This window comes from Megascapheus bottae, chromosome 36 (genome assembly GCF_031878675.1).
Source record: "Megascapheus bottae isolate mThoBot1 chromosome 36, mThoBot2.hap1, whole genome shotgun sequence".
NCBI lineage: Eukaryota > Metazoa > Chordata > Mammalia > Rodentia > Geomyidae > Megascapheus > Megascapheus bottae.
Window position 1 is genome coordinate 2,107,579 of NC_143544.1, and position 21,001 is coordinate 2,128,579.

The 21,001-nt window shown below is 48.2% G+C and overlaps 1 protein-coding gene across 8 annotated transcripts in view; it reads right to left on the reverse strand.

Annotated features, from left to right (window-relative positions):
* Clec16a (C-type lectin domain containing 16A) overlaps positions 1 to 21,001 on the reverse strand; it is a 132,271-nt gene that overhangs the window by 89,135 nt on the left and 22,135 nt on the right. For 6 of the 8 annotated variants that reach the window (XM_090324610.1, XM_090324616.1, XM_090324609.1 and 3 more), the window contains exons 9-12: positions 20,382 to 20,495; positions 10,606 to 10,837; positions 5,292 to 5,424; positions 2,842 to 2,942 (exon numbers count right to left, since the gene is read on the reverse strand). In XM_090324610.1, coding sequence (XP_090180736.1) covers positions 2,842 to 2,942; positions 5,292 to 5,424; positions 10,606 to 10,837; positions 20,382 to 20,495 — 580 coding nt within the window. The remainder of the gene's footprint in view (positions 1 to 2,841; positions 2,943 to 5,291; positions 5,425 to 10,605; positions 10,838 to 20,381; positions 20,496 to 21,001) is intronic. The other 2 variants (XM_090324612.1, XM_090324611.1) reach the window with 1 other exon arrangement.

A 21,001-nucleotide genomic window follows, 5' to 3' on the forward strand; every position in this document is an offset into this window, starting at 1 on the left:
ATTCAGGGGCCTACTTGTGGTTAGGGATCTGCTGCCTAACCAGGAAACCAGCCAGTGAACCACCACCGCCACGGCCACGGCCACGGCCACGGCCACGGCCACCACCACCACCACCACCAGCAGCAGCACCTAATACCAGGCCAGGAGATGCTACCAGTAACAGATAGCTCCTCCACTAGGTGGCATTCCCAGCGACCTAGGCCCCGAGGAGGGACTTTCCAGTTCTCCAAATCTGCTCCATAGTCCATACTGTTCACCAGCTGTCCAGAGGCCCCTGGGCCTCCACTGATACCTCCACTCAAGCCCAGGAGACACCCCTCACCCCCGCAATCTCTACCTCTCCTGGTCTCTCTCTTACTAAAGGATTCCACATGGCCCCTCCAGCCACGCTGCACGTTCAGCTTTGATTCTTGTCCTTTTCTCTTAGCCCCATAGCCAGCCATAGGCACAACATGACCTAAATCCCAAACTCACCCCAGATTCTTGCAGTCCCCCCACAACTCTGCTGCTAAGGCCCTAATCCCATCTACCATCTACACGATCTCCTGTCCTCCAAGGATTACAGCAGTGTGCTAACAAGCTTTCCTCTTGTAACTATGCCAGTCTCCTTTAGTCTTTCCTCCACAACAGGCAAGGGCCCTTTAAAAGTTTTCATCTGGCGGAGTGCTGAGGACTCACGCTTATCATCCTAGCTACTCAGAAGCCTGAAATCTGAAGATTATGGGTTGAAGTCAGCCTGGGTAAGAAAAGCTCACAAGATACTTAACTCCAATGAATCGTCAAAAAGCCAGAAGTAGAACTGTGGTTCAAGTGACAGAGTGCCAGTGTTGAGTGAAAAAACTAAGGGACAGTGGTCCAGGTCCTGAGTACAAGCTTCAGTACCACCAGGAAATAATAAAAAGAAGCAAGCAAAAGCTTTCATCTGATTACCTTAGTTCCACACTACACATTTCAAATTTAACTTCCTTCACTGACTTCAAGCCCTTCCTAATCTGGTTCCCTGCTCACCTGGACATGCTTGACTTTCTGTTTCTTAAATATGTAAGGATTTCCTACTGCAGGACCTTAGTACATGCTGTTCCCATCGCCGGAAGCACTCTGCCCAGCACTCTGGGCTGGATTTGAATGTTCCTTTCTCAGGGAAGCCTTCCCTGAGCCCCCTGGCTAGGAACTCTTCCCCACCATTACCTATTTCTCCTCTTGGCTCCTCCCTGCTGCTTTCCTTCTTCCTTTTCCCACCACCCTGCTTCCTCTTCTTGACACTTGAATAGTCATCAGACTTGTGCCAGGGACTCCAACAGTGCACAGAGCAGGAGCTCTCCACAGAGCCTGCTGAATGACAACATGGCCTCTCCGTTTGTTTCACAGGCTGGTTGTCTACACCTCCCACTGTGCCTGCTGCGCCAGTCACTTCTTATTCCTCTGACTTTCACAGGACTCACACAGTTTACAGGGACACAAGTGACACCCACTGCCCGCAGCCTGGCTCCTGTCCACTTGCCTCTCAGAGTGCTCAGCCTGCGCTGGTGATTCCCCAGCAGACCACCCTGTGCCCCCTCTCTCCCTCTGCTTCAGGCAAGTTTTCCTTTAAACTTGCTGGCCTTTTCTTCCCTAGCTCCTGGACCCTTGGCCCAGGCTCCTGTGGGCAGAGTCTACCCCGTCTCCAGGCACACATTCTTTGTACTGAGCAATCGCCATGTACGGCTGGTCTAGCCAACAGATGTAGCCCTCCTAATACCAGCAGCCTAGGCTGAGAACACAGCCTACGAACAGTGAGCTCTAGACTCAAGTAAGCAGATGATACATCACTCAGAAACAACCTGAGGAGCCAGAGGAGATTTCAGACAACAAAGGCAGCAAGTACTGACCCAGGAAAAGGGGATATTTAGGTCCACACAAAGAGCCCTATGCAGATATTCAGAGCAGTGTTAGCCCTAAGGATGGAAATCTAGAGATGACCACAGTGCACTCACGAAAGCACCAGTGGTTGGATCCACGATTTGAATGTGTTCAGACTATGGAATACGGCTCAACAATAGAAAATGACAAACATGTGCATGGGTGAATCTCTACATAACATGGCACACTATCCTCCAAAGGACACAGAGAAAGTGGCATGAGCTGCTCTGAAGAGGACAGCAAGGAACACAGGTGGAGGGTGTGTCACACATGTTCTGTCGAGCTGACCAACTTCATTTTTACCACCTCCAGCCACAGGCTGTCTTGGCAGTACCAACCCCACCCCATCCCAACTCTCCAGCCAGCTCAAGGAAAATGCCTGCAACGGCACTGGTGCTGTGGGTCATCTCTTGTTAGGGGTGGTGAGAATATCCCATAACTGGCAGTGTGGAGCCAGGTAGGGCAAATACCAGGCTGTTCCCCGAAGTGGGCTGAGTGACTGTCAGGTATGCTGTATCCTGGCCACACCACCACAACAGGGGAAGCCAGAGAGCAGCCCCATCTTTAGAGAGGAAACTACGCTTCCAGTCAAGTCTGTTTCAGCCCCAAACCCACAGCAAGAGCACTGAAGTATAAATAGTAACAGCAAGGTGACGTGCTGACTGATTTTCACTTCTGATGCTAGAAGGGTGGTCGTTGACAGAGTTGGTTGGAGAGCGTGGGGTTGGGAGAAGCCACAGTGTGAAGCCAGCTTTGCTGGGTCACAGAGCCACTTCCTATTCATTCCCCATCTTGTCTGCGTCACCGATTCCTGTGGCTTCGCTTGACACTGAGAAGTCCAACATGGAGATCACTGAGTGCTCCTTACCCCTTCCCCTGCACAGTGGAGGCAGGGGCTCCCAAGCTTGGGGCCACTGGCGGGCAGAGCGAAGGCACACCTACCTTTGTTATGAGACATGGCATACAGGAGGCAGAGCACGAAGAGGGCATGGTAGTCATCGTCAGGGCTGTCCAGGGCATGGTACACCATATCCAGGAAGGGTCTGCAGGAGAGGAGCATGCCTGAGCCTCTTGGCACATGGTATACATCCCTCTGTCCTGCCTGTCCCCAGTTGCCCTTGCCAATATGTCACAGCTGGGGCTCCAAGGCCACCACAGTTCAGTGAGTTAGCACTGGGGCTGCTAACACAAATGAGTCACTCTGCCCCTGGGAAACCTCCATGGGGGGAAACTGAATAGTGAACTAATCACGTGTTCACTCAACAATCATTGATCAGGCATCCCAGATGCTGGGGGCAGGGGGGGGGTCATCAATACAAAGGCCTTGCTTTTCACACTCTCATGCTACTTGGCAAAGATAGACCAGCCAGACAGACATAATCATTTAAAGAGGTGCCATGAGGGAATGTGCAAAACAGGACAGCATGAGACATCACCACCAACAAAAATGAGTCACAAACAACATGAACAAGTTTAAGAATGTGGGTCCCCAGGCCAGGCATGGTAGTTCATATCTGGAATCCCAGCTACTGGTGGGAGGATTATAGTTCAAGGCTAACAGGGACAAAGTTAGTGAAACCCTCATCTCAACCAAAAAGTTGGGCACGCAGGAAGGAGCCTGCCATCATCTCAGCTATATAAGATGTCAAAGTAGGATGATTCAAGACTAGCCTTGAAAACAGTAAGAGAACCTTCATGAAAAATAACTAGATCAAGAAGGGAGGAAAGTATGGTGTGATTGGTAGAGTGCCTACCCAGCAAGTATAAGTTCAAACCTCAGTATTGTCAAAAGAAAAAAAAATGACAAAGAAAAACAAGGGCCCTGGAGTCAGACTGCCTGGGTCCTAACTCTGATTTGGCTTGTTCTCAGCTGCAAACCCTTTGGCTAGTGCCTATCTCTCAAGTATGAAAGCATCAGAAGATGGCAGGTGACTGAGAAGGCTCAGAGGCAGGGCCAACTGGCAGGCATTAGAGCAGGCCAGGCACCGAGAAGGGCCAGCTCCTGACAGCTGCTGTCTTATTGCTAGCTTTAATGTCCCAAGTTTACCTTGAGGTTACATTTTGCCAGGTCCTGGTCCGGCAGCTGCTTGGACCAATGTCCCCTCACCATAAGAATTGATACCTCTAAGAGCTCAGGGGCCAAGAGCCAAAGAGTGTCTGTCAGTATCAGAAACCACACATCCCAAATGTTGCCTTTTCCAGGGCAGGGCCTGGCTGAGGAAAGACCTCAGTACAGGTTTGTGGGATATGCACAGAGCTGGCCTATAGCAGATGGAGGTTGAGGTCCTGTGGCTGCCATCTCTGGGTGCCAGGTTGAGACCAAGGGAGCAGAGCATGCCACAGAGTGCCCACGGACACACGTAAAGACACACAGGCGCTGTGGTGTGGGCTGTCCACGAGCAGTGACAGTGGAGGCGGGTTACTGCAGTCTTTGATACTGCTCTGAATCCTCAACTCCACAAAGTACCCTCAGCATAAAATGTCCATCTGACAAGGAATGAATATCCGGAAATATAAAGAGCTAAAACAATTACCAAGAGAACAAACAGTCTCATCAATAGTAAATGGGAAAATGAATTAAGCAACTTTCAAAAGAAGTTCAAATGACCAATAAACACATGAAGAAATGTTCAGCATTCTTGGCTGTAAAGGATATGCAAATCAAAACTACATAAGAGATTTGGCCTCAGCCCAATCAGAATGGCCATCATCAAGAACACAGAAAGTAATGTGAGTGAGGATATAGGAGAGAAAGGGACCCTTATACACTGCTGGTAGGGATGTAAATTAGTGTAGCCACTAATGGAAATTAGTGTGGAATTTCCTCAAGAAACTAAAAATAGAACTGCCTTATGATACAGTTATACAACTCCTGCGAGTCTATCTGAAGAAATACAATTAGCCTGTGAGGGAGGCAGCTGCACACACTTGTTAAAAGCAGCAATTTCCAAGCTATGCAACACACTAGGTGTCCGCCTATCAACTAATAAATGAAGAAAGTGTGGTCCATATATACACAATGGAGTATTATCCACAAAGAATGAAATGATATCCTTCACAGGAAAATGAATGAAACTGGATATCCTTATGGTAAATTAAATAAACCAGACTTGGGAAGATGAAAGACCCCATTTCACATGTACATTCTCATTCTCTCTCTCTCCCCCTCCTGCTCTTGGTGGTACTAGGGCACACTCAGGAGTACCCACGGGAGGTCTCTGTGGGGATCTGTGATGGTGGGCCACGTGACAGGTAAGGAAACAGCCCTGGAATGGAGAGGCCCCGGAACAGTTCCCTGATTGAAGACTGTGACAGAAAGGCCAATCTGGTTGGCAGATGGTTATCTCTGAGGCTGAGGGGAGGTTCAGCAGAACCCAGCCCAGTGGGCCTACCTGTTCCACTGCACATTCTCAGAGCATGTGGCTGCCGCACTCTTCTCCTCGTCAGTGGTGTTCTGCTCCTGCACCGATATACTGGCAGCCAACTCAGAGAGCTTGCTGCGTTCCATGATCACCATCTCGATCTCTGCAAGCAAATGTGGGGACTGGCTGAGTCCAGCGCTGCACAGAGCCAGACTTACAAACTCGTGTGCGAGATGAAGCACACAGCAACCGCTCCTGACATGTCAAGCAAAGTTCAAGAGCAGGACCCAGACGCCAGTGCCAGGCGAGAGAGAGGAACTTGCTGTTCATCTTGGCAACATCAAGACATGTGGCTCAGTCTTCGACAACAAAATACAAACTGCCATTGTTTGTTTTATTACATGGTTATAAAAAGGTAGTTTATTTTATGGGTGCCACATTTCCTTCCCAAATGAATGGAATCCCTTAGATGTGACATGTGATTAGTAAGACAACAAATCCACTGGAAGTATTCTGAAGCTGTTTACACTTTGCAAAGCCCCACCTCCCACTAGCCAACCAGGACTTTACCTTCGGCCTCTTGCTACATTCCAGAGTGCAATCACCATCACACCTTGACTTGCCTAGAATGCCATACGGTGTAATTTGATTCCTCTTTGGTTAGTGAAGCAACAGGCATGACCTCCCCAATTCAAAGATTCCCCCAGCTGCCTTGTCTTCTCTGTTCCAGAAACCACAGAAGACGGACAGCAGGGGAAGGCAGGAGAGAAGAAGCCTTTGCAGGGTGTTAAAGGAAGGGGAAGGGGAGCTGCTGGTCGTCTAGGAAGTCAGGCGAGGCCAGCAGGCTGTGGCTGGCTTTGGAGCCAAGGTGCATGGTGCAGCAAGGATGGAGTATGCTGTGGATTTCCAGGTTCCTGCACTTAGACTATAAAGTCCCCTGTTGAACTGCAGGACACTGAACTGGGGTTTCTGGGCTAGCGTTTGTGAGGGGATGTGTTCTTGTTCATTCCTATCTGCCTTTGTATCTAGTTAAGGGTACAAGAAGCCGATAGCCCACGTCTCTCCTCCTTCCCCACTGTTCACAAACACACATTTACCTCCCTTGTCATGAAATGGGCCCGGCCATCCACCGAGGTCACAGATGCTACTTGGTGTTCTCATGTTAAAATAAATGCTGCGGTGTGGACATTCTCATCATGCCAACCTGAGGACTGGACCTCAGGAAGCCTTCTTCCAGGCAGACAAGGCAGAAGGAAGAGAACTTGCCTATACTCACGCAGCTACTCAAGGACAGGGCCAGGATTTACAATCCAATTTCCCAACAGTCAGTCCTTGGCTTGAGCAATCAGAACAGAGCCAGGCATTTCAATATATGTGAGTCCATTTTACTGTAGTTGAGACTTTTTTTTTAAGAAAAAGGGGTGGGGGAAATAACAGGCATTTTATAGCTCATACCTATAATCCTAGCTATCTGGAATGCTGAAATTGGGAGGATGGTGGCTCAAGGACAGCCTGCAAAAAGTTTAAGACTTCAATTCAACCAACGTAGAAAAAGAGGCACAGCAGTGTGTATTTCTCATACCAGTGATGCGAGAAGTGTAAAGAGGAGGATCATGGTCAAGCTGGCCCGAGCAAAAAATGAGACCTTACTGGAAAAAATAAGAGCAAAAAGGAATGGAGGTATGGCTCAAATAAACAGAGCATCTGCCCAGCAAGTGCAAAGGCCTGAGTTCAAAAGCAAAGTAAGAGAGTCTAAACTCCCAGGGGTCCCTCAGTCTCAGCTGACTTCAGTCTCTGAAGGTCAAGCTCAAGCTGAGCAATGAATATCTACTTGTTCCACAGGCAAAAAATAAAAGCCCATTCCTATCAGTCAAACAAGGAGTTCTGAAAGATTCAATCTCTAGCCTCAGGTCTGCTGATTAAGTTAGAGCTCTAAGTAAATCAAGAGGAGGCTGTCCTTCCAGACTGAAGGGCGAGCTGAGAGAGTCAGGGATCTCCCTGGCATTGTCTGCTTCCTGGGCAGAGCTTACTCTTTGGTTACAGGGACTGTGGCACCCCTTTCGTTCCTTTTAATATTCAAGTTCTGCAGACTCTGGGCCCTGTGATTTTTGTGGTTTCAGAATGAGTCACCTATTACTTGAGACTGAAGTAGAGCAAATGTCATTGTACACACTCATCACACACAACTTTCTTGTCTGTGCTCAAATGTGGAGGAGGTGTGAATTCTGGGTGCTGCATTAAAAACAAAACAACATAAAGTATTAATGCCACATTCAGGGCTGGGAGCGTGGCCTAGTGGTAGAATGCTTGCCTAGCATGCATGAAGCTCTGGGTTCAATTCCTCAGTACCACATACACAGAACAAGCCAGAAGTGGCTCAAGCCAATAGAGCTCTAGCCTTGAGAAAATCCAAGGACAGTGCCTAGGACCTGAGTTCAAGCCCCAGGACTGGTGAAAAATAACTAAATAAATAATGCCACATTCAATTCAGATCATGACAAAACTATCTTGTAACCATGTCCTTGTTTTTTTTTTGAGATAGGGTCTTGATAGCTATATCTATTTTCTGTCTATCTGTAGATAGTCTATAGATAGATAGCCAAGCCCATAATGCTTCCTGTCTCCCAAGGGAAAGGGATTACAATCTGGTAAAACTATACCCAGCTTCATAATAATCTTCCTCTTCGTCTTCGTCGTTTGTCAGTTTGGGGGCTTGAACGCAGGGCCTGGACTCCATCCCTGAGTCTCTTTGTGCTTAAGGCTAACAGTCTACCACTTGAGGTCCAGTGCCACTTTGGTTTTTTTGGTGGTTAATTGGAGAGAAGTACATGGGGACTGTTCTGCCTAGCCTGGCTTTAGACTTGTAATCGTCAGATCTCAGCCTTCTGAGTAGCTAGGATTACAGGCATGAGACACCAGCACCTGGCTTATTTTATCTTTTTAAGTTGATACTGTATTACTAGAATCGGGGCAGCAGACGTGGGGAAAGATTAGTACCACTACCTCTTTACTTAAGCATTACCTGCATGTATCTGTCCCAACCAGGCTGAATATCCATTCACTTCAACACAGGAAGGGGGAAGGGACCTGACTTCTCCCAAGAGGAAGCACCCAGAACCCAGTGTGCCTCAATACCCATGCCCCCATTTCTGATACTGGCACCTCATACGACTGAAGGATCAGCCATCAGGGACTTGGTCCAGGTGTGACTGACAGAGTCATCTCCCCAGGAACAAACATTTGGGGGGGGGGTGAGGGAGTGGGAGGTGAGAGGAAGGTAGAGGAACTAACACTCTAGTGTACCTCCAGCCTAGGACCACGAGATCAGAGGTAGTTCAGAAAGCTCCAAAATACAGTGCTGCTACCTGGCAGCATGCGGCCTGCGAAGGCAGCATATGTGGCTGTGGAGTCACGTAGACAGATGACAGGCCCGGCGTGTTTTGGATTGATGAATATATTCAAGAAGTGACAAGGGCAGGGGACTGCTGAGAGCCACGTTTGTCTGAGTCCTGAGGTCCTTTTCCAAAAGCAAGCCCCTTGGGAAATTCCGGGGCTCTGGGACTCGGTGCCAAGGAGCCCGGCCCAATCCAGCAGCCTTGCTGAGCTGGCCCACAGCTCCTGCATCCTGGGACTGGGACACTGGCCTCACTGGAGATCCTTCGGGGTCAACCCTGTCCTGTCCATGCTTTGGGTAGTTACAGCTGAGGACTGGCTAGAGAGCAGCTCTTAAAAGGGCTGGAACAAAAATAGGCACATCTTTCCAAGACAGATACAGTGCACAACATGAGGTGAAGATGTCCACTCTTCCCCCAGCATGGCCAGGTATGGACTGAATTGAGAGCTTAAACATACCCACTTTTTTTTCCAGTTAACTAGCACCCTAAAATGACCTGCAGAGGCAAAGGAGTATGACTTACTTACCTTGGGTTTGTCCCTCAACTTCCCCACCAAAGTGACAGCTCTGGCAAAGGGTGCTCAGGCCAAAAATGAGCTTCTAGGCCAAAATGCTTACTGTCTACTGAACAGGAATCAAAGCAGGCTAGGGAAGTCAGCAGCAAGAGGAGACGATGACCCCCAGGGCCAAGTTTTGTTCCCATTTATTGACATGTAAGCATGGAATTTGCTGACCTAATAGCCAGGTGCCTGTGGCTCATGTCTGTTTCCAGCTATTCTGAAGGCTGAGGATCACAATTCGAAGCCAGCCTGGGCAAGATAATCTGTGAGACTCATCTCCAATTAATCACTGGAAACCAGAAGTGGTGCTGTGGCTCAAAGTGGTACAGGGCTAGCCTTGAGCAAAACAGCTTCAGGACAGTGCCCAGGCTCTGAGTTCAAGCCCTATGACTGATAAAAAGAAAATCCTGAAAGGGCCAGAGTGTCAGTAGGGGTATGTCCTGGTTTGTGTAGAGGCAAAGGATCCCCCAGTCTATGCTTCAGCTTCAGAGTCAGCCTGCTGCTATGCATCCAGCTGCTATGCAGCTGGGAGAGCTGGCTTCAGAGTCAGCCTAGAGCCCCCGGGGCGCCATATCCCACAGCCTGGCAGACCTGAGCAAGGCTGCTCAAGAGAGGTTGTACCTGTTCCACTGTGTGTGGCTAGACCACCAACACATGTTTGGTGCCCCTTTGCCACAAAACAGAGTCCCCATCATCACCGCCACCACCATTGCCCCTGCCCCAGGCCGCAGCCAGAGGTGCCATGTGTGGCCTGGTCCATGACTAGGGCATCTGGCTGGTTCAAGTACATTTCATGGCAGTACAAATGCTATCTAGTTCAGGTTGTCTTGTTTGGGAATGTAAACCTGTTGATTCCAGGCAGGGAAATTGAGGGAAGAAGGCCTCTGCCAACTTACTGCACACGAGCCACCCAAGTGTGCCTCAGTCCACAAACAGGGAGAATCTAGACGACTGTGTTTGCTCTCTGACCCCCAAAGAAAGCCAGATCTTTTCAAATATGTCATCATTAAATGTGGGCCTCTTCTTACAGTGCCCGGTGGGGACAGGAACAAGGAGGGGGGTTCATAACGAGTACCTAGAGGGCAGGCCAGGCTCTGTGCTGAGGGAGCAGAGTGGGTGCATAGATTCATTCATTTTTGGCAGAGCACCACAAAGCCCTCGGTGGCCCTCTTTGTACTGACAGGAAATCCTGCCCCAGGCCCCCCACCTGACCAGGACGGGTCAGCTGCCTCCGAATGGCTATGCTGCCTAGAAGGAGGAATGCTGGTGGAAAGCAGGCGTGAGTGGAAGCACCCACGGGGCACACGTGGGGCAGAGGTGACCGAGGACACAGACGGCACCCGTGGCTGTGGCGGCAGGATGCAGGGTGCTGTTCTTGGGTTGCACTCACCTTCTCGCTCCCCACTCGTCTTCATGCCTTTTGAACCACCCTCTGTACCTTTAGCCTTCTCGGAGTCTTCCTGACCATCCTCGGGGGGCCCTTTCTCTTCATCTTCTTCCTCCCCAACATTTTTGTAGTTGGGTCTTTTTTGCACCCGCCTCTTGCCCTTGTGCTTGTTCATCTCAAGGGACCGCTCAAGCGTCTCGGTGGGTTTAATGAAGCACCGGATGCTGGGCTTGGCCTAGGACAGTCCAAGAATAACAACAAACTAAGTGGGAGGCAGGGCTGGCTCTTCATGGATGCGAGGAGGCCACCCGGGAGCTTCTGTGTGAGGAAGTCATGCTCAAACAATGCCCCAGCCTAGAGTTACCGCCACCATCACGTGACCCGCTGCCCCCCTTTTCTTATGCCAATACCCAATTGAGGCTTGAACTCAGCGGTCCTTTTGCTCTTTCACTCAAGGTTAGTATGTATCACCAGCGCAATATCTCTACTTTCAGCTTTTTAGTGGTTAACTGGACTTCTTAGCGGCTAATTCAGCTTTTGAGCCTCAATCCTCGAAGCTCAGCCTCCAGAGGGGCTATGACTACAGGTGTGTCACCACTGCCCATGCCACCCACCCTTTACCACTCAATCCTGCACTCAGTGTTGTCTTTTATCTACTATAGCTTTGCTCCCAAAATACCAGTTGTCACAGCTTTCCTGTTCTCGCTCTTTCAGAGAGCTCTCACTGTGCATCTCACTTAAACTCCCCAGCACCCCACCAGATAGCACCAGTGTCCCCACATTACAGAGCAGAGGCCAAGCTCAGCGGTCCAATAGCCAGGATGGTAGGGGTAGGTATCCAAACCAACATTCTATCTACACATCCGTCTTTGCTCTCAGCATTAACTTGCTTTTTAAATGTGTTGTATTAATAAACGTTTGTCATCTGGTAACATACTTGTTACCAGAAATTTAAGTTAAGTATGCTAGCATGTGTGGTATAAAGAGTTCGGCTCTTCTGGAAAAGTCAAGCAATGTCTCACATGCTTTAGTGCAGAGGGACTTAGGGTACTAACCCAGCAATTCTGCTCCGACCTCTGTGCCCCAGAGATGAACACTTGTGTCTAACGTGTAACAACAATTTGAATGCAAGGGCAAACAATGGGGAGTTCTTTACACAGAGTGTTAACCTGGCAATCAGAATAAATTATCGCAAATGCAACAACAGGAATGAATTTTCTTTTAATGCAGAAAAATAACCAGATGCAAAAGATGATACATTATAGGAATCTCTAAGTCAAAGGCTCACACACGCTGTGGATCAATCATTAACTTTAAACTCACAGTAAGTTCATTTTCTTTTTTTTTTTTTTTGCTGCCAGTTCTGGGCTTGAGCTCAGGGCCTGAGCACTGTCCTTGGACTTTCTCAAGGCTAGAGCTCTACCACTTGAGCCTCAGCACCACTTCCGGCTTTTTTCTATGTATGTGGTACCAAGGAATCGAACCCGGGTCTTCGTGCATGCTAGGCAAGCACTTTAACCACTAGGCCAAACTCCCGGCCCTAAGTTCATTTTCTTTATCGGTTGACTGATGAACTGATTGTGGTAGTCCTGGGAAGAACTCAGAGTCTCATGTTCAATGCTACAATCAGTCTACCACTGAGTTACAAATGAGCTAGTAGAGGAATAACTGTGCCTCGGTTCAGGAAGAAAACACCAACACACCTTGCTACTACAAGAATAAGAATGACTGCGGGACATACTGCATGTAGTCCCTCCCATGCCAGCTCTCCTTAGAAGGGGAGCCAGATAAGCACCAGCAATGAGGCAAACACCAGCTCACTCTGTAGTAAATAGTGAAGCCTCAAAGAACAATGAGAAATGCCCCATTATCAGGGGTCATTTCTATATTCCTCTATCTCTGTCTTTCTAACAGCCATGCAATATAGGAATATAGGTCTACTTTAGAATTGAGAAAATCAGGCTCAAGAGTCTGCAGCTACCTAACTGAAAAGCCAGAATCTGACCAAGCTTGCTTGTCTTCAAAGCCCAGGCTCTCCTCAAAGCAGCTGGGCCACCAGCGCAGTCCTCACCATCTGCTCAGAATGGCAATGAAAACAGTAACCATTACCTAAAGGGACGGGGGGAGAAGAAGTGGAGTACAGGAGCCTCTCTTCCTCTCCTTGATCAGAGCATGGGCAGAGGCTAGAGGAGCTCTGGGTCCTGAGTGTGCAGTCACTGTTTGTTTTTGAACACTCTCCCAGTTGGGAGAGTTGCAAGAGGGCACTAGGCAAGCTTCCTCCTCACTAACCCACCTACCCACAGCAGTCTGCCTCAACGCAGAAGCCCGGCCCACCTTTCCTCCACCCAAGGGGAATGTGCAGGAACCAGGCATCGTTGGCTCTTTTTGCTCAGAGCAAAGCAGGGGGAGAAGGAGGTCAGTCCACCAACCTGGTGGCCACACTGGCATCTGATTGTCCCCTGTCTGGCTGGAGCCAGCCCTTTGAGTGCATTGTGATCATTCTCAAGAAGGGAGTCAGGTAGTTTGGGGTTTTGCTTCCAGACCTAAAATAGACATGTTATATCGCCTGAAATTAAAAAAATAAAAATAAATGTTTCTCCAGGAGCAGGAATTCAGTTCCATATTTAGTGCTCATTTTAAAGTCTAACTACAAGCTTCTTTATGCAGAGGTATAGGCTGTAGTCCCAGCTATTTGGTAGCTGAGGCATATATATATATATACATATATATGTATATATATATATTATGCTCAAGAGGACGATGTTTAGAAAGGAGCAGAGACAAAGGAAATTGATTGTTTAGGGCACAATTTTGATGGTAGTGCTCTTCTCTTTGCAGACTGGATAATGTTCAGACATCATTTTGTCATTAAGAAAAAAAGTTTTAGAATAAACTTTTCCATTATCCTGATATGGATTATCTATCTTATGAATTTACCCCCAAAGAGTCACCAATTACACTGTGGGGGCCACTGCACGTTGCCAATAAGTGGAGAATGTTCAAGCACACAAATCCATTTCAATAGTGCTCCAAACAAAACCCAACTGGGAGGTGAATTAGCATCCAAATGCAAACATTCATTTTTATTTACCCACTTTGGACTATTTCACCACAAAGATGACAGATGATAAATTGAGATAGCATAGCGCTGCTCAGGGAAAGTGGAGGGCACACTGCAGACGCCAGCCACCAGGGCCTGGATCAGAAGCAGGCAGAGCACATACTGCTTGACACATGGCATCTATCAGAGCAGGCTCAGGACTTGGACAGAATGCAGCCCTGTGTGCCCCCTCCCCATCCTCTCCTGAGCACCCCAACCCAGAAAGTAAGGGCTCCGTTCCCCTACCACTGCCTTCTCCTAGGGAATTTGAGCCAGCTGCCCAGTCCAAAATCCAACACATGGATACAGAAATCCTTCCCTAAACTACATGGACTCAGCTGTGTCAGATAACTGGCAGAATTGAGAGAAAGAAATGGTCTCGGGACCATCAGAGAGAAAGTCATCAGTCTCCTTGTCAGAAATATAGGACGAGTAATTCTGGCCTCCTGGAACCAAAAAAACACTCCTCCAGACTGAGACCACAGCTCAGGTGCCCTAGACGACAGTGGCAGTGTCCTTGACAGAAGCACTGGTCAGTTTCCCAGGTAGCAGCGGCCACTGCAGTGGATCTCATGGGGAGGCCGATGTGGTATTGGGCCAACTGAGTGGCCTTTCCAGCCACCCACTAAGAATGGCTCCAATAGAGGGGTCAAGGGCTGGGGGCGGGGGTAGGGTGAAGAACGATGTCTCTGTGTTGTGCACCTGTGCTCTACTCATCACCCTCTCAACTCCCCCCTACAGGAGTGTCTGCCAAGAGATCAAGCAAAAGGGCATGAGGGTACCAGGAAGACTCCCTAGGGAAAAAAATCAAGTAAAGAACAGGAAGAGGGAGAAAGAAACTGGAAGCCAGAGTGGGCAGGAAAGGGAAGGGGAAGTCACTTGGTCCCGGGGTTCTGTGTGGATGGATAGGAGCTGTCATGATGAGAAAAGCCTTCCTAGGCTTCCCCAGGCCTGCCAAGAAACCACTGGACTCCTGGCATTCACACAGCAGTGCTGAGGGATTAGCACAGCAGACAAATGCAGGTGACACATGGGTCATGCGTTACCCGAGGCCACTCAAGCAAAGGCCAACAGCATCCAGAATGTCCAACAGCACAGCATCAGAGAGGGGACTGAGAATGAACCCAAGAGGTAATGGGCACATCCAGGTCAACATCTGTACTCTCAGAGAGGAAGCCCCTCCATCCCAGAGTTATATCACTTGCTGCCAGCCGGCCGCAGTGACGGATCTGCGCTTCCTGGAGATTAAACCTGGTGGCTAAGGCAATGTGAAGGTCCATACACCCAACACTGCTGTTGTCCCTGATGAGACAACAGCTTTGCCTTGGGGTACTTCCAAGGGGTGCACTCTATGTTTTTGTCAGTCCAGCCCCCAGCTCAGCAGCCAAGGAAGGGAGGCCTCAAACTGGTGGACTGAGGGCACTGCACAGCCTTGGAAGCTGACATCACTGTTATGGTGGCACCTATGACATGTCCACTGGGTACCAGGTGCAGAATAAGCTGCAAATCCAGCACGGAATTCTTGCTGCCGACATCAGCATGCGCATCCCAAGTGAACGAACGACTATAAGCACATGCGAATATGAGCACACTCGAGGCAGAAGCCTGGCCCTGGGATTCTAGATGAGCAGCAGACATCAGAGACTCCTCAGTGGCTCAGAGTACTCAGCTGCCTCGAAAGGTGGCACGTGGAAGAGCACCAACGTGGGCTCTGACACACCCACTCCCAGCCAGGGCCCGGAGCAGCAGCTCCAGAGGCTCCCTCTGAGGGATTTGGGCTCTCGGAGCCCTGTGACTCAGCCACCACACAGGCATCTCCTGAGGATCTTGGCAAGCCCCACAATGACACCATCTCCCCCCTCTCCAAGGAGGAGGGGAAAGCGAAGGCAGGAGTGCACTTCAGTGGCGTGCCAACCCAGCCAACCTCTGAGCACAAGCACACTGCACACATGTTTGGGGGAGACAGGCAGGCACGCAGAAACTAAAGAAACTTTCAGAGACCTGAGGCAGAACAAAACAAAACAAAAACTTCTCTGTAGAAAAGGATCCTGACAGGCATGACACATGCCTGAAATCCCAGCACTCGGGGCGGAAGCAGGAGGGTTTCAAGTTCAAGGTTAGTCAAGGTTACATAGCAAGACTCTATCTCAAAAAAAAAAAAATAGCTGAGTGCTAGAGGCTTGTGCCTGTAATCTTAACTACTCAGGTGCTGAGGTCTGGGGATCACAGTTTGAAGCCAGCCTCGACAGGAAAAGTCCATGAGACTGTTATCTCCAATGAAGCAGCAAAATGCCAGAAGTATGCCAGGTACGGTGACTCACGCCTGTAATCCTGGCTACTCAGGAGGCTGAGATCTGAGTATCATAGTTCAAAGCCAGCCTGGGCACTACAGAAGGTAAGACTCTTATCTCCAATTAACCAAAAGCCTCATTTCTAATAATTAGTAATCCTCCTAGCAGAGGATTACAATAGCTCAAAACCTATGTACATTAGATACATATGGCCATATAGGATGTGGCTAAACGAAAGGACCTCTAGATATGGAAACAAGAGCCATATAATGTATGATTATTATTATTACTGTACAATGTTATTTTTCATCTCTTTTGGTTATTCTCCCTTGGTTATTCTCATATTGTTATAGTATCTTACCTTGTTATCCGGTATATTGTATATACATTTATTTGAAATAGGATAGGGAAGGGGGGAAAACAAGATGAGGGGAGGGGATGGGGAGAGGGAAAAGGGGATAAAAACATGAGAAGGGGTATCAATGTTTGTGAAGTAATGCACCTTCTATCTGGCAAATATAATGTAACCCTTCTATTAATTACAATAAAAAAAAAACCCTAGGTACAGAAGGTCATATAGGATGAGACTAAATGAAAGGATCTCTGGGACATGGAAACAAGGGCTTTATCTTGTGTGATTGTTGTTCTTTATGTATTATATTATTTCTCTTGTCTTTTGCCGCCCTTTGGTCAATCTCATATTGTTACTGTTATCTGATTTTGTTACCTGGTATATTGTATATACGTTTATTTATTTGAAATAGGGAAGGGAAGAGGGAAAAACAAGATGATTAGGAGGGGGTGAAGCGAGGGAATAGGAGAAGGGTTATTATTGTGTAGAAGTAATGCACCTACTATCTGGTGAATGTAACTGTAACCCCTCTCTATATATTGCCCTGACAATAAAAAAAATTAAATTAAATTTTAAAAAAAGCCAGAAGGACAGCTATGGCTCAAGTGGTACAGCGCTAACCTCAAGCTAAAAAGGAACGGGATGGCATCCAGACCCTGAGTTCAAGCCCCAATACTGGAATAAAATGTAAAAATAAAGCACTCACAGGTAATGGATTATGTATTATCTCCAATTTTTAATCTCTATCCATTTTACAACATTTCCATGTTAGGTTCTTGCGGCTTCCCCACATGAGAAGCACTCTGTCCCACATTAAGCTGGCAACAAGAATTCTCCTTTAGCAGGAACCACATGATTTTAATGCACAGATGAATTTTAATTAGAGCATGCTGATCTGTGTTAAGTTTAACCCTAAATTACAGCCTTTCTGAGTAACTCTGCTATCCCTCTTTGCTTCTCTCTCCCCAATTTTGGTTGGTTTGGTGAGAGTCTGCTAGTAAAAATGAAATAATACCAGTAACATCTACACATTACGGGAAGGAGAAAGTAGGTTAAAAAAGACCAAGAAACTTAAAACAAGTTTGATCAACCACATCCGAGTCAGGCAGGAAACAATAGGAGATTGTTCTCACTCACAGGGAAGGAAGGTAAATCATACCAGACTACTGTCAAACAAGTCACAGACGACAAGCACCTTGTCCAAGCTCTTCCCAGGTTTCAGCTGCAGTACTCAGAACACAAACATCTTTGATGGCAGCAGAAAGGCCACCCCCGGAAGGAGGAAACTGACTTGAGCCACAGCTGCTCCTTCCAGGCCAGAGTCTTAATCTCAGTTCAGGCATTCACCACAGCCACTGTGGGCCCCACAGTGGAGGGAGACCAGCCCCGCAAGAGGCCATCAGGAGAAAGGACAAATCTCTGAACCCTCCCCTATGATGGAAGGGTTCAACCACAGTGAAATGCTTCAGCTGAGAAGCAGCCTATAGTGTGACCAATAGTGTGGTTTTGCTCCAATCTGGGTCCAGTTACAGTCCTGCAAGACGCAACCATATGACAAGTCTCTGTGGATTCTATAACATTTCTCATAGTTGCAGTAAAAATAAGTAAACAAGCTGGGCGCAGTGGCCCACGCCTGTAATCCTAGCTATTCAGGAGGCTGAGATCTGAGGATAGCAGTTCAAAGCCAGCCCAGGCACTAACGACCATGAGACTCTTATCTCTAACTACTAGAAAACAGGAAGTTGTGCTGTGGCTCCAGGGGTAGGGTGGTAGCCTTGAGCTGAAGAGCTCAGGAACAGTGCCCAGGCCCAGAGTTCAAGCCCCATGCCAGTAGGTTGAAAAGTCCATGAGACTTATCTCCAATTACCCACCAAGAAGTCAACATAGAAACATGGAAGTGGTATAACACCAGCCTTGAGTAAAGAACCTAAGGGACAGGGGTCAGGAGGAAGCTATGGCAAAGTTTAAGCTCAGAAGCAGCCCCAGAATAATATATACATATAGATAAATTGCTGGCAATTGAACAAGCAACCTACCAGGCACGTTCTGGGTTCCTGGAGTAGATTGCTCTCCTCTCCCATCCCCCAGTGACTTGCACATGCCAGGACTTGCTTAACTAGTCAAATTTTGGCACAAACCCTCCTCCAGCTCTTTGGTTATTTTGTTTTTGAGAAAAGGAAAAGATCTTACCACTGCCTTCAGTCTGAGGTGGCCTCAAACTTAAGATCCTTTTGCCTCTGCTTCCTGGTTGCTGAGATTACAGATGGGTTGGAATATATTTTCACCCCATCCTCACCAAAAGCCTCCAGACCAGGCTTGCTATGTATGCTAAATGGGGTAAAGCACCTCTTCCAAGGTCTCCTGAATGGCAGGGCATGTGGACTGTATGGCTTGGCATGCATTTAGCAGTACTGGCTTAAGAAGTTGCAGAAGACTAATACTTCTAGCCCCATAAATACCCAGTGAACTGCTCATTGCCCAGACCAGACACTGTTGCAAGTGGGAATCCTGGAGGCTCTGTTCCAGTTCAACAGCAGTGACTTAACCTCCAGATCAAATCCTCTCACAAACATTTCTTCCCTTTGAGCACATGGAAGACTTGAAATGGGACGTTTATCTTTGTATTAATCTGGAGGTGGGACGTTTATTTGTTGCACATCCATCTCCTCTGGGGCTACAACATACCAATTATACACCAGAGACAATGATTTCGTATGTTCCCACAAAGATCCAAAGAAAGGGTTTGATTAAACCAAGACCAGACAAGACATGAAAAGACACCTTTGGATTCAGCTCAACCAATACCACCCTGTTAAGGACAGGGTGTTTCTGGGAACCTCTGTGGAGGCTCTAACTCTCCCTCCATAACAAAATGAGCTGTCTACATAGCTGCATACCTGAAATACCAGAAAAGCAGGGTACTCCCTGCAGTGGTAGCCTTTGTTTCTGGATGATCACATTACACACACACACACACACACACACACACACACACACACACACACACTGGCACCAATCCTCAGCTCAGCTTGAATACCTCACTGCCAAGACTCTGTAACAACAGCCATGATGCTGGCTACAGCTGGGTAGAGGGATGAGATCTCTGATTTGGCGAAGCAGGCCTAGGCCTTTAAAGTTGTAGGGGTTACGGAGAAACACAGGACTGGTGGAAGATGAGTGAATTGGGTCAATACCATGCAGCCTGGAGCTCAGGAAGGTACTTCCCTGGAGCAGGGAAGGGTGGCAGGAACAATTGCAACAGGACAGCTGGGGACAAGCAGAAGAGCAAGGGAGAGAGGGAGGGCAGTTGTCACAGTCCTGGCCATAGGGACGTCCCTTATCAGTGTATAAAGTGCAACCCAAGCTCCCACAGGACACAGACATGTTCTGCCTCTACAGTTCAGTGATAAACTAAAACTGGAGAGCTTGGACATAAAAATGCTCATTTCCTCCAGTTGCTGGTGGCTCATGCCTGCAATCCTAGCTAATTAGGAGGCTGTGATGTGAGGATCACAGTTTGAAGTCTACTCAGGCAGAAAATTGTGGGAGACTCATCTCCAATTAACCACCAACTGGCAGAGTGTCAGCCTTGAGTGAAAAAGCTAAGTAAGAGTGCGAGGCCCTAAGTTCAAGTCCTAATACCAACCCCAAACAAAACAACAACAAAAGCAGATTTCCAGCTTCTCTGGAAGCTTATGAAGACCTGGCAATATCACACCTGCCCTCGGGCAGGACAGGGTCCAGGAGGTAAGAGTTATTCACCACCATCATTCCTAAATGGCCTCTGCCCCATCTCTGTGGACCTGTGCCTTGCCAGTTACACAGCCTGACAATAACTCACAGTCAAGTCCACCAGTGACCCCTGACCCAGAGCTCCCTGGGCTGCACTTCCACACACAGATCCATTCCTGAGATCTCAGAGGAGCTTAGGCAACATCACTGCTGTATAAGCAGAATGTCAGTTTCTGATTTAGTGTTTCGTGGATGAACAAAAGAAATCATGAATGGCTTATCACAGCCCCAAAGCTAGACTTACAGAACTCCTCTGAACGTCCTGTGCAGGTTTAGCATATGTCTCAGACAGATCACCGTTCAGAATGACTTCAGCAAGTGAGTTCACCAGCGGGGCATGGTGTATAATGAGGAAAACCTGGGAACAAAAGAGAGATGAGCTGTACATTCAAGACTGCAGTCTCCCTACTCTTTCCCGCCTGATCAGAAACGCCCATCTGGGTTATAGGGGATCAGGAGGACAGGTCATGACTGGAAGAAATGAGCTCTCCTCCAGATGCTTGCCTATTTGGCTGACTGATTTTCTTAGGAAGGAAGTATATTTGAGCCAGATTGTCCCTTCTGGCTGGGGTAAGCCAACTCTAGTCAGAGTGGAAAAAGAAATGGCTAAAGAAGCACACGCCTTCCTTTCTGTCAAACTCAATTATGATAAAACCAGAAACCTTTGTCCCAAAGCTTCCACTATACAGAAAGGCACCGGAGATCCTGCTTGTCACTGGAACTGTTCAGTTCCTACCTCACACTTGGGATTTCATGGCAGTGTCACAGGTATGGGAACTAGGGAAAAAAAGCCATAACAGCTCGAGGCCAGCATGAACGTACCAGGCTCTGGACTGTCTATGGGGCCACTCCCCACCCTGGTGC